The 12,576-nt window shown below is 46.1% G+C and overlaps 1 protein-coding gene across 1 annotated transcript; it reads left to right on the forward strand.

Annotated features, from left to right (window-relative positions):
* Positions 1-994: 994 nt before the first annotated feature.
* On the forward strand, positions 995-11,702 carry si:dkey-29p10.4 (E3 ubiquitin/ISG15 ligase TRIM25). The gene is made up of 7 exons (XM_034204839.1): positions 995-1,299; positions 2,324-3,255; positions 3,380-3,475; positions 4,015-4,263; positions 9,973-9,995; positions 10,508-10,662; positions 10,780-11,702. Exons 1-7 carry the CDS (start codon positions 1,056-1,058, stop codon positions 11,322-11,324), a joined length of 2,244 nt encoding a protein of 747 aa, XP_034060730.1. The 5' UTR covers positions 995-1,055; the 3' UTR covers positions 11,325-11,702.
* Positions 11,703-12,576: the final 874 nt, after the last annotated feature.

The raw sequence follows: 12,576 nt of genomic DNA on the forward strand, positions 1-12,576 counted from the left end.
AGCAGGAAATAAAATAAGTTACTTGTAGGAGATAATGACAACAAAGTATTTGTGTTAAAAAATAAAATGGTTTCAAGAACAAAAACATTCTAAGTCTGATTATCTGATTAAAATATATGAATTGTAATATAATAATATAAGATAGATAGATTGAAATAAATGTTCATTTGACACTGACAGTCACTCAAAATGTATTTGTCTGGAAAAGGAGAGCCACATACTTTAAGGCTTAATTGGTTTCTCTTTTATGCAAGACAGGCCATGATGCCACAGTCTGAAAGCAAGAGAGTTTATTGATGGAATAGTAATGTGGGAATAAGATTTTTCAAATGTACTTCTTATTTAATACTAACCTTTAAATTATTTGACCCTAAAGTCAAAGCACAACATTTGAATGTAGCTGTTACAGTCACAACTCTTACTTCATATTTCCAGGCAACACAAGCAAGAGCAGTCTCTTTGAAAGATAAAACGTCTTTGAGATTATGAAAGATTATCCTCTAACTCACAGTCACACGAAACAATAACATTTATCCAAGTCACATGTCTAGACCACCCTTATACAGTCTATGAGACCACCACAAATACAGGAATGCTGTGGGGGGAGAAGGGAACTAAGAAAATACCACATTTAGCCATTATTTGTTGCACCTAATGCTTACCCTTTATTGTGTACTCTTTAAGTACATTTTGTTGCAACACGTTGGTACCATTGTATATGAATGCTGGACTGTAATGGGGTATTTTTTAGTAGTGCTTTAGTTCAAAATCAAAATATCTTACAGTAGGCTACTTGCTCCCCGATTCAATGTGGGTGTCCCTTTAAGACAAGCACTACCAGGGTAGTATAGTACCCATCACTGCAGTGCGCAGTACCTCAAGCCCCTCCTTCTCAACCTTTGAGGCACGTGACTAACGGCGCCTCCTTCTCAACCTAGGCCCCTCCTGGCACGTGACTAACGGCGCTTCTCCTACCAGGAAGGGGAGCGGGATTCAAACATGAAGTCCCGCCTCCTGCTAGGCGGAAACAGAAACTACAAATCAATCTTAACAAAATGGGAGCTTCGTTGGACACCCCGACGAAGTGTCCCCTGTGCAACGAGCTGACCCGGGAACCCGTCACTCTGAGATGTAACCACCAGTTCTGCCCGCGGTGCATTGGAGACTTGTGGAGTGTAACCCCGACCGGACCGTACCACTGTCCGGAGTGGAGGTGCACAACTGTGTACCAGACTCTGCCGTTTGATGGCAAACTGCTGCCAGGCAACTACCGCTTGGCTCAGCCTCGCAATACTGCAGGTACCGTTGAAACTATGGCAACTATGGTTGTTAACGTGTGGTTAGAATAAAGGATCATTAAGTAGCGAATGCAGCAGTTAAAGCTAGCTAACTTAGTTAACGTGAGAGGTCTCCCTCCCATGTGTTACATAAACGTAAGGCAACGTAAGATAACTCAAACTGGCTTGTCCCTGTTGAACAGACTAGCTACGTTACTTTTAGTTTTGAATAGCTTTTTTGTTTAAGTGCTTGCCAAAAGCTAAACAACTATTCATTAATTTGGCACGCTAATATATTTTCTTTAGCCTACTTCCTTACCGGAAATGCCAATCCCACAACATCCTCAACGTTTTGTAAATAAAGAGGCAGTTCAAATTGCTTATTTTTTATGCATTCACTCCTGTGTGATTTCATGATGGCAATGTCGTGTTTGTTTGAGGGGTCAGAGGCTAAATCTTATCTCTCTAAAGTGTATAGTTCTCATTAGCAAATAGACAGTGAGGGTTAAGGTCTGAGCTGTTCATAGTGTGGAGTGATTCAGTTTTCCTGTGTTTTTAGCATAAAATGGCATATGTTTTCTTTCTTATTCACCTCTTTCTAATTAAATATTTGTATTCTACGGCTTATGACTAATGCTTAACTGAGTCATTTCAAGTGATACCAGTTTAAAGGTTACACCAATCCGAAATCCATGATAAGTATCCATGTTGATACTGACCTTTATTAAGTGTATCAGGTACTGTACCAGCCATGCCATTACCTAACCACAGTAAATACAGTTTCATGTTAGTCAGTTATCGCAGACCGTAGACTTCGACTGCCAGCTTTACAAAGTGAGCTTACAAGGTGGCATAGTAACAAACAAAAGAATAACAAAAGAGAATTGAGTTAGATGATAACTACTCACTACTGAATAAAGTGGAACTACTCAGTAGGCAGTATGAGTTATGCTGGGCAGAAGGCAGCATGCAGATGTTCAGTAATACTTAGTCAACCCTCCCTCTAACAAATATTTATTTGTTTGTATTCTATTTCTTTTAAAAAGGCACTTCGAGAACTGCTGAACAAAATACAAATGACAATTTGCGGAGGCCCTCACTCACCAGCAGACTTCTTGGGAAGAGAAAAGCGAGCACACCTGTATCAGAGCAACCTGCAACAAAGCGATCAACTGTGGCGTCTCCACTTGAGCGGTCCAACGACCCAGAGACTCCCAGCACTTCCTTCTCAGATAAACCTGCACAGTCGACTAGTGGGGAGACATCCAAGAAAGCAGTGCAACCAGAATCGGCATCCTCCGGTGACAATTCTGACAGCAACTCAGTACTTTCACGTGATGTGCCATATGATGACATCTCAACCCAGCAGAACCAGCATAAATCAGAAGAAGTCGTCGCAATGGATGACTCTGACACCTCCAACGAAGTAGATATATGTGATGCACCCGCTATTGCAACCCCCAAGATAGGCACACATGCCACAATTCATGCATCGCCAAAGAAACCTGCCATGTCTGCCAACTCTGATTCCTTCCCTGGAGTCTCCACTCCAGGTAAGTCTCCTGTACACAACATCAGCAGGCCTTCCTTGATATCCAACAAACCTCCTGCTGTTGCTCCAGTATCCCCATATCGTACTGGGTACTCCCCGGAGTCAGAGGGCAAACATGCCAGCCCTGTGCCCTGCCATTACTGCCCTAAAATGAGGCACCAGCCCGCTGTAAAGACCTGTCTGGTGTGCGGAGCTTCCATGTGTTCAGAGCATCTGCGTCCCCACCTGGACTCCCCTGTCTTCCAGAATCACACCCTGATTCCCCCCATGGAGGATTTCTCCCCCTGGAGGTGCCAGGAGCATCAGGAGATAAACCGTATATACTGTCGGCAGTGTGGAGTGTGTGTGTGCACGGTGTGTACTGTCATAGGCTCCCACCGTGACCACGTCTGCATCAGCATCAGGGAGGCAGAGAGAGAGCTCAGGGTAAGTGGTCTCTATACAACACCATATAAACTGTAGGTACACAGTACATGTTGTTAAAGTTAAGTTAGTTGTCATCAAAGCAATAGCAATAAATGTTTTTGTTTTTTTTATCTCTGTGCAACAGGGAAATCTAAAAGACGAAATAAAACACCTGCAGGAGGCTGAACAAGAAGTGAAGAACAATGCGGCCGATCTCACACAGAAGAAAGAGACCTTAAGTGTAAGATATTTAGTTCTAAAGGTCTCACTTAATCATGTGTGCTTTCTAAAGCTGGGCTCAGACAACAGGAGTCTCACAATCCTAACCTAAAACCGGGTTGCATGATCTCGCATATTGCAAATTCACAGATCCTTCCTCTAATCTCAAACATACACTCAGATTTGAAAATAATGGATTATCACATACTTCAGGATATTATTAAGATTATTGTGCTAGAGAAACAATGCGTTGCCTTACAAAAAACTATCATGTCACGTGTACCATGCCCACGATTTCCTTTCACCTGTCCTTCTAATATTGTCAATTTCAGAAAGTAAAATGTGTACATGTAACATCATTTACTTTTAGGTTGATATATTGAGATCTCATGGTCATTATTGAAGCGTGTTCTGATTTGAGGAAATAGTTACTTTAGAAAACAAATCTGTTAATTGCATTGTAGACACATTTTTGTACTTCCGAGACATCTAACTGCAATGAGAAGATATAAAGGAATTAACAATTTCATTATTTGACTTTGGTTGTCATTGTGTGTCCAGGTGGTTTTAAGCAAGGCTCGAGCGGGGGTGCAGCAGCAGTACGGAGCCATCAGAGAGGCGCTGGAGCAAGAGGAGCAGTCAGCTCTCCAGTGTGTGGCAAAGGAGGAGAAAAGGGTTCTGGGAGGACTAGAGGAGAAACTCAGTCACCTCCAGAGCTCCCTGCAGTCCATCCAGCAAGGCCTCCACAGCCTGGAGGAGCTGGCAGACGCCAAGGGAGACCAGCGCATTCAGGACCAGGTCTTCATCATGGTGAGTTGGATGTTTTTCATTTCATGTAATCGTTTATTTGAATAGGGACAATGCACATTAATGAACACGTTAGACAAATAATGCTTCAAGTGTAAATATGCCAGATTTTTAGCTTTGAGCTAATTTCCATCCGTAGTCCCTGACATACAACATATATTAAGAACATGACATTTGTAAACATAGCAAAAAACATGATATGCAAAAGAGCAAGAGCAGCACACACAAGTATTTACCACATGGCAGTACACTATAGCAGCAACCACATATTAAACAAGAGATGATGCATAAAGTGCAAGAGGAGATACCCCTGTGTTAAAGTGCATTTAGCGGTGATTGCACTTCTGGTTGTTTCTCAACCATTCTTTGAGTTGACCTTTGAAGCTATTGAGTGGGACAATCCCGTATCTCAGTTGGGAGGCTATTCCAGAAAGAGCTGCCTTTAATGGAAAGGACATTTTGTCCAAACGTGGTCCGTCTGCGGTGGACTGCAGTCTCCTCTGGTTTCTGACCTAGTGCAGCGTCCAGTGTGTTTTTTGTGGATGAATTCCCCTAAGGGAGGGGGGGCCATTCCATGTAAACATTTATAAAAAAAACACATACTTTTAAAAGACCTCATGAAAGACGATACAAGAAGTGAGGATACCCGGCCCGGAGGAAGCCCGGGGTCCCCTTCTGGAGCCAGGCCCAGAAGGAGGACTCGTCGGCGAGCGTCTGGTGGCCGGGCTTGCCACGGAGCCCGGCCGGGCCCAGCCCGAAAAGGCAACGTGGGCAACACCTCCGCTTCTCCGTCCCGCGGGCCCACCACCTACGGGAAACATCAATGGGGTCGGGTGCGCTGCCAGAAGGGTGGCAGTGAAAGCGGAGGGTCTCGACGGACCAGACCCGGGCGACAGAAGCTGGCTTTGGGGACGTGGAACGTCACCTCTCTGGGGGGGAAGGAGCCGGAGCTTGTGCGGGAGGTGGAGCGTTACCAGTTGGATCTGGTTGGGCTCACCTCTACGCACAGCGTCGGCTCTGGAACCTTACTTCTGGATAGGGGTTGGACTCTATTCTTCTCCGGAGTTGCTCAAGGTGTGAGGCGCCGGGCGGGTGTGGGGATACTCACAAGTCCCCGGTTAGGTGCTTCGTTGTTGGAGTTTACCCCAGTGGACGAGAGGGTCGCCTCCCTACGCCTGCGGGTTATGGGGGGGAAAACTCTGACTGTTGTGTGTGCTTATGCACCCAACAGCAGTTCAGAGTATACGGCCTTCTTGGAGACCCTGGAAAGAGTCCTGTATGGGGCTCCTGAAGGGGACTCTTTAATCTTGCTGGGAGACTTCAACGCACATGTGGGCAATGATGGAGACACTTGGAGGGGCGTGATTGGGAGGAACGGCCCCCCTGATCTGAACCGGAGTGGTGGTTTGTTACTGGACTTCTGTGCTAGTCATGGATTGGCCATAACAAACACCATGTTCGAACATAAGGATGCTCATAAGTGTACGTGGTACCAGAGCACCCTAGGCAGAAGGTCCATGATCGATTTCGTTATCGTATCATCGGACCTGAGGCCGTATGTTTTGGACACTCGGGTAAAGAGAGGGGCGGAGTTGTCAACTGATCACCATCTGGTGGTGAGTTGGGTCGAGTGGCGAGGGAAGCCTCTGGATAGACCTGGTAAGCCCAAACGTGTAGTTCGGGTGAACTGGGAACGTCTGGAGGAGGCCCAAGTTCAGGAGGCCTTCAACTCACACCTCCGGCGGAGCTTTTCGGGCATTCCTGTGGAGGTTGGGGACATTGAACCAGAGTGGTCGGTGTTCAAAGCCTCTATTGCCGAAGCCGCGGCGGGGAGCTGTGGTCTCAAGGTCCTAGGTGCCTCAAGGGGCGGTAACCCTCGAACCTCCTGGTGGACACCGGTGGTCAGGGAAGCCGTCCGACTGAAGAAGGAGGCCTTCAGGGATTTGTTATCCCGGGGGACTCCCGAGGCAGTTGCAAGGTACCGACAGGCCCGAAGGGCAGCAGCCTCATCCGTGGCCGAGGCAAAGCAGCGGGTGTGGGAGAAGTTCGGAGAAGACATGGAGAAGGACTTTCGGGCGGCACCAAAGTTGTTCTGGAAAACTGTCCGACACCTCAGGAGGGGGAAGCAGGGAACCATCCAAGCTGTGTACAGTAAGGATGGGACGTTGTTGACCTCAACTGATGGAGTGTTAGGGCGTTGGAAGGAACACTTTGAGGAACTCCTGAACCTGACAACTCCGCCCTCTATGTTAGAGGCAGAGCTGGAGTATGACGGGGGATCAACACCAATCTCCCGGGGGAGGTCACTGAGGTCGTCAAACAACTCCACAGTGGCAAAGCCCCGGGGGTGGATGAGATCCGCCCGGAAATGCTGAAGGCTCTGGGTGTTGAGGGACTGTCATGGTTGACACGTCTCATCAACGTTGCGTGGAAGTCGGAAACAGTACCGAAGGAGTGGCAGACCGGGGTGGTGGTTCCCCTATTTAAAAAGGGGGATCAGAGGGTGTGTGCCAATTACAGAGGCATCACACTACTCAGCCTCCCCGGGAAAGTTTACTCTAAGGTACTCGAAAGGAGGGTCAGGCCGATTGTCGAACCTCAGATTGAGGAGGAACAATGCGGATTCCGTCCTGGTCGTGGAACGACGGATCAGCTTTTTACTCTCGCAAGGATCCTGGAGGGGGCCTGGGAGTACGCTTATCCGGTCTACATGTGTTTTGTAGACTTGGAGAAGGCGTATGACCGAGTTCCCAGGGAGTTACTGTGGGAGGTGCTGCGGGAGTATGGGGTGAGGGGGTCTCTACTCAGGGCCATCCAATCTCTGTACTCCCAAAGCGAGAGCTGTGTCCGGGTCCTCGGCAGTAAGTCGGACCCATTTCCGGTGAGGGTTGGCCTCCGCCAGGGCTGCGCTTTGTCACCAATCCTGTTTGTAATATACATGGATCGGATTTCGAGGCGTAGTCATGGGGGAGGGGGTCTGCAGTTCGGTGGACTAAGGATTGCACCACTGCTTTTTGCAGATGATGTGGTTCTAATGGCTTCATCGGTCTGCGACCTTCAGCACTCACTGGATCGGTTCGCAACCGAGTGTGAAGCGGCTGGGATGAGGATCAGCACCTCCAAATCTGAGGCCATGGTTCTCAGCAGGAAACCGATGGACTGTCCACTCCAGGTAGGGAATGAGTCCTTACCCCAAGTGAAGGAGTTCAAGTATCTCGGGGTCTTGTTCTCGAGTGAGGGAACAATGGAGCGTGAGATGGGCCGGAGAATCGGAGCAGCGGGAGCGGTACTGCAGTCGCTTTACCGCACCGTTGTGACGAAAAGGGAGCTGAGCCAGAAGGCAAAGCTCTCGGTCTTCCGGGCCATTTTCGTTCCTACCCTCACCTATGGTCATGAAGGATGGGTCATGACCGAAAGAACGAGATCGCGGATACAAGCGGCCGAGATGGGTTTTCTCCGCAGGGTGGCTGGTGTCTCCCTTAGGGATAAGGTGAGAAGTTCGGTCATCAGGGAGGGACTCGGAGTTGAGCCGCTCCTCCTTCGCGTCGAAAGGAGCCAGTTGAGGTGGTTCGGGCACCTAGTTAGGATGCCACCTGGGCGCCTCCCTAGGGAGGTGTTCCAGGCACGTCCAGCTGGGAAGAGACCAAGGGGTAGACCTAGGACCAGGTGGAGGGATTATATCTCTTCGCTGGCCTGGGAGCGCCTTGGGATCCCCCAGTCAGAGCTGGTTGATGTCGCCAGGGAAAAGAAAGTTTGGGGCTCTCTGCTGGAACTGCTACCCCCGCGACCCGATCACGGATAAGCGGGAGAAGATGGATGGATGGATGGACTTTTAAAAGACTTAAAATTGTCAAAACTCAAGAAATTGTGTTTTTCAAGGATGGTACAGTGGTGGTATGAATAAGGCTTTCTGTCAAACACCTTGATAGCTCTCTTGTACAGCTGTTCTATTGGTTTAAGGTTTGTGGCACAAGCAAACGACCAGTTTGTCAAACAGTATTCAATGTGGGATAGAATCATGCAGTGGAGGTTTGACTTTGCAGCATTGACAGTTAAGAAAGATCTAATTTATTTAAAATGTTGCAAGTTGAATTTAATGGTATTGGATACTTTCTTGATATGTTTCTTAAAGAGCCTGTGACACGAGTTTCCCCCATCATCCAAACCCATCAATTTGTGTAAATATTGTCCCCTTGAAAACCGTTACTGAACTGATTTTGGATATTTGTATTTTGACAACCATTAATCTGCCCTTCAATGTTGACCATTTCCTGGATCTGCTCGGGGATTCTTCAAGTCCCGCCAAATTATGTGTGACGTCATTGCGGGCACAGCGCTCCAGCTGCACCGTTCAGGATCCCAGCATCTGCATGTAAACGCACGATGGCGCACACAGCAGCAAGCGATGACAGCGATGACAGTTTAATTTTGAACGTGTCTGAGAGCTCATATGAGTCTGAAGGATCGGTTTATGTTGTATCTGTTAGAAGTTTAGGAATTAGGTGCGTCAATATGGGCGATCATACGGTCATGTAGCCAGTGGGACTAAAAATCATCCCGGGACTCTCGACCGGCCCACTTCGGTACCGCAAGTAAATTGTCGAGTGGGGGATGTGCTAGTGACTTATCCGACCGGCCCACTTCGGTACCGGCCCATCGGGATTCGTCCCGATGGCCAGTCCGCCACTGCACCCAGCCCACGTAAACTGTAAACGGGGGGAGCCTCGCTGCGGGGAAACGGTGGACCTAGTGTCCCGATCGGAGTGGGAATAATAATAATAGTAATCCGTGCATTTTATCCATTAATTTCCCCAACATTGTGGTAAAAAAAACCACACGTTTAATCCATGTTGGTGTACTACAACTACAAAAAGCATCGGTTTGTTTTCTCATCAGGAAATGCAGACCGGCACAAACAAACGATTTTTAAATCATCATCCTCACGATCATTTAATGTATCATATGTTCGCCGAATTGACATGAAAGCACTAATAAATGTATTTTCATCCACTTGAGTTTACAACTACAAAAATAATTGACATCCCACGGGAGGAAATTCAGCAGCTCTCACTACCGATTTTTAATCCTAATGTAATCATCATCTTCACCACGATCATGTATGTTTATGTTCGCCGAATTGACATGAAAGCACTGACAAATATGAATATACTGTAGTCAACTTCATTAAAACGTTATTAACGTGCCTAAACTCAGTAATTCACCATTTCTACGCATGACAACACACTTTGTCCGTGTTTGGCTCTCTCGCCGCACAGTGAAGCGTTCCCGCATTGACGTCACTTCCGGCTTCCCCCAAAACTTCAAAATGAGTCGAAGGAATTTCCCCGCGATGTTCGAAATTATTGATATTTATCGGAACGGTATCGCTTTTTCTTTTTTAAACTGACTGTTCGAGATGACTAGTAGCCCAATATTTCATTGCACAACAGTTGTTGGGAGGCTGTCACAGGCTCTTTAAAAGTCAAGTTCAAGTCCAATATGACTTCAAAATACTTGAAGTGGGAGACTAGTTCTAATTCTGCTCCGTTTAAAAATATGTTGGATCCTTCGATTTTGACTGGTCATTTACTGAACATCATGCATACTGTTTTTTTGTTAGGAGAAAGACATGTTTGTTGGTTAAATATAAGATCTAATGCTGCCTTATGAACATTAACTCACTGAAATGTCTTTTTCTTTTTCACATGACAGGAATACAACAAGATAGCCCACCTGTAAGTATTTTCCTCCTTACTTTTCATTGGTTTAATTTACAGAATATACCTTAAGTAGATCAACTGTTTGAAAATGTTATTAAACACCTAAAGGGTAGATTTAATTACAAGTAAATATGTAATGATCTTTAGGAACATAAAACAAAACTATCTGCATTGCCGGTTAAAAAAAAGGTGAGGGAAAATCCCTTTTAATAATAAGTGTGCCAATACATGTAGATAAGTTGATGAACAAGCCATTTATTCCAATATTACTATTATTACTGCTGAATATTTACTACGGAATGATTTTAGCTCATTTGCAAATGTGTCTTCTTTTTTTTTTATACTCATCTTTAAATGACTTGTATTTGCCCTTTACAATTGCTGCTGTCCACTTAATTGTTTCAATTTATCTTTAATTTAGAATTATGTAATCATGTTCCAATGCCTCTGAGTGGTCATCAAGGCCTAATGAAGTTTAAAAGTCTTGAATCTTCATGCTCTCAACCCCCTCTGCTTTTCCTCAACAGGGCTGCTAACATGGGGAGCTGTGTGGGACAGTTAGAGACTCCAGAGGAGGTGGATCCGGCCCGGCTGGCATGCCTGCAGAGGTGGACCGAGAAACGCTTGGAAGAAGTCATCATCACTGTGCCAGGCGAATGCGGAGACCTCTACAGACTGCTCTGTAAGTCAAGTGTTTTTTTCTTTTGATATATTTACTTTCCACTCACTGATGAATCAGTGTAGGCCCAAAGGTGGCATATTCAATTTTCTTATCTGAAATGTCCTTTCCTGTTCACAGATGGCACCGTCCCTATCTTGAATGCGGAAACAGCCCACCCCAAGCTGCAGCTGTCTGATAACAACAAGAGGGTGACATACAGCGAAGCCCAGCAGGCCTACACGGAGCACGAGGCTCGCTTCAGCTCCTTCCCACAGGTCCTGGCCTCCTCGGTCCTGGGGGGGGGTCGCTGGTACTGGGAGGTGAATGTTGCTGTGGATGAGGGCCGCTGGAAGGTGGGGCTGAGTGAGGCTCAGATAGAGAGGAAGGGCCAAAAGGACAACTCTCGTCTGGGCTTCAACGCGTACTCCTGGTGCCTGGCCTGTGACAGGAGGAAGGTGGAAGCTCTGCACAACAAGGTGGCTGTTCCTCTGGACGCAGACGGGCTCCAGAGGGTGGGAGTATTCCTCGACTTTGAGGAAGGGATTTTATCATTCTTCAATGTGACACCAGGGGGCAGTCTCACTCTGATGCATTCCTACAAGCACAGGTTTACTGATCCTCTCTTCCCAGCTTTGTCTGTGTCTAAAACCCACCTATCTATCTGTGATCTGTTCCAGTCATAAACCACATGTCAGTTGTGCTTAAAATGTACAGAATACATTATAGCAATGTGCCTTTTTAAAATATGTGAAAACCACTGTTTTACAACTCTCGGAGATCAAAGATATCGAAGAGATCAAAGCTACACGCTCAACTTTTGCAAAATCCTCAAATGGGATTTTATATACATTTATATCATGACAGTACTGGAAGCATTACATACCAGGAATACCATTCACTATACCACACACATACAACATTCCAAACTGTGGCAGCAGTTTTTTATAACTTGATTTTTATCTTCATGCTTTTGCTTTTAGATTTGAGAAAACAAACATACATTGATCCGATAATGTTTCCATGTTTTCCTTGTCTTTTTACAGTAATAAAAGTTTTAAAAGCAAAGTCAAACCTGCATTGTGTCTCGTCTTTATATCACAGGTGGGTGTGTGAGTGGGTGGGTGGTGTGTTTCCCTCCCAACAGGTGACAGTTGGTGTTCTAACTTTGACCTCTCACTGCCCCTGCAGCACTTTACCCACAACAAACACTGCCTTTGGCTCAAACTCCTTTAGTCTCACATATTGCTTCAGTTGTTCAATTGCGCTCTTCCTTCCAATCTCCGGGGATTATTTATTGTGACTGGAGGTCTGTGCGGTTGACGTCACAGAGGGATCAAAGTGGTGTTTACATAAACTTCTGGATGATTGGTAGAGCAGTAGCATGGACATCGGGCATGGACAGCTGGCCCTCAATCAAGGATAATACAAACTTGCTGAGTAGCTGGAAAAACTCACGATCGACAGAAGTAAATGTAGTATAACTGCAAAGGACTGATTGAACTGGAGCTCGGGGGTAGGACAAGGTATAATCAAACACCTGCAATTATCTTTTCAAAGTTTAATAACTAATTTCACCAAAATGTCTGCTTCCTCTTAACATACTTTAATTTGGCATAGATTTTGACAGTTCAGAGTTGAATCCACGCAGGTGCACCAGTCAGCCATGGCAACGATTTCACATAGTTACATGATCCAAAGGTAGTCAAAAATCCTCAGTGGGTTTTCTCTTTTTCCCTGCCAGCTGGTGCATGAAGGCAAAATATGAGACATGTCTGAGAGGGAGAGAGGAGAGGGAGGGAGTGACTCGGAATCATTAAATTCTCCTCCCCCTGTCAATCCAACGGTCTGTAAAACTCAGTCAAGCTCTTCCATCTTTTCCAGACTACCATTAAAATAAAGAGTTAAGGGCTTATAGCATGCATGTGGGTATATAGT

Source organism: Gymnodraco acuticeps, unplaced genomic scaffold (genome assembly GCF_902827175.1).
Source record: "Gymnodraco acuticeps unplaced genomic scaffold, fGymAcu1.1, whole genome shotgun sequence".
Lineage (NCBI taxonomy): Eukaryota > Metazoa > Chordata > Actinopteri > Perciformes > Bathydraconidae > Gymnodraco > Gymnodraco acuticeps.

Excerpts from the sequence above, each read along its gene's own strand:
- si:dkey-29p10.4 (XM_034204839.1), top strand. The coding sequence starts at position 1,056 with ATGGGAGCTTCGTTGGACACCCCGACGAAGTGTCCCCTGTGCAACGAG. Across the intron at positions 3,256-3,379 it reads AGGCAGAGAGAGAGCTCAGG|GGAAATCTAAAAGACGAAAT; the intron begins GTAAGTGGTCTC and ends TCTGTGCAACAG. Across the intron at positions 10,663-10,779 it reads AGACCTCTACAGACTGCTCT|ATGGCACCGTCCCTATCTTG; the intron begins GTAAGTCAAGTG and ends TCCTGTTCACAG.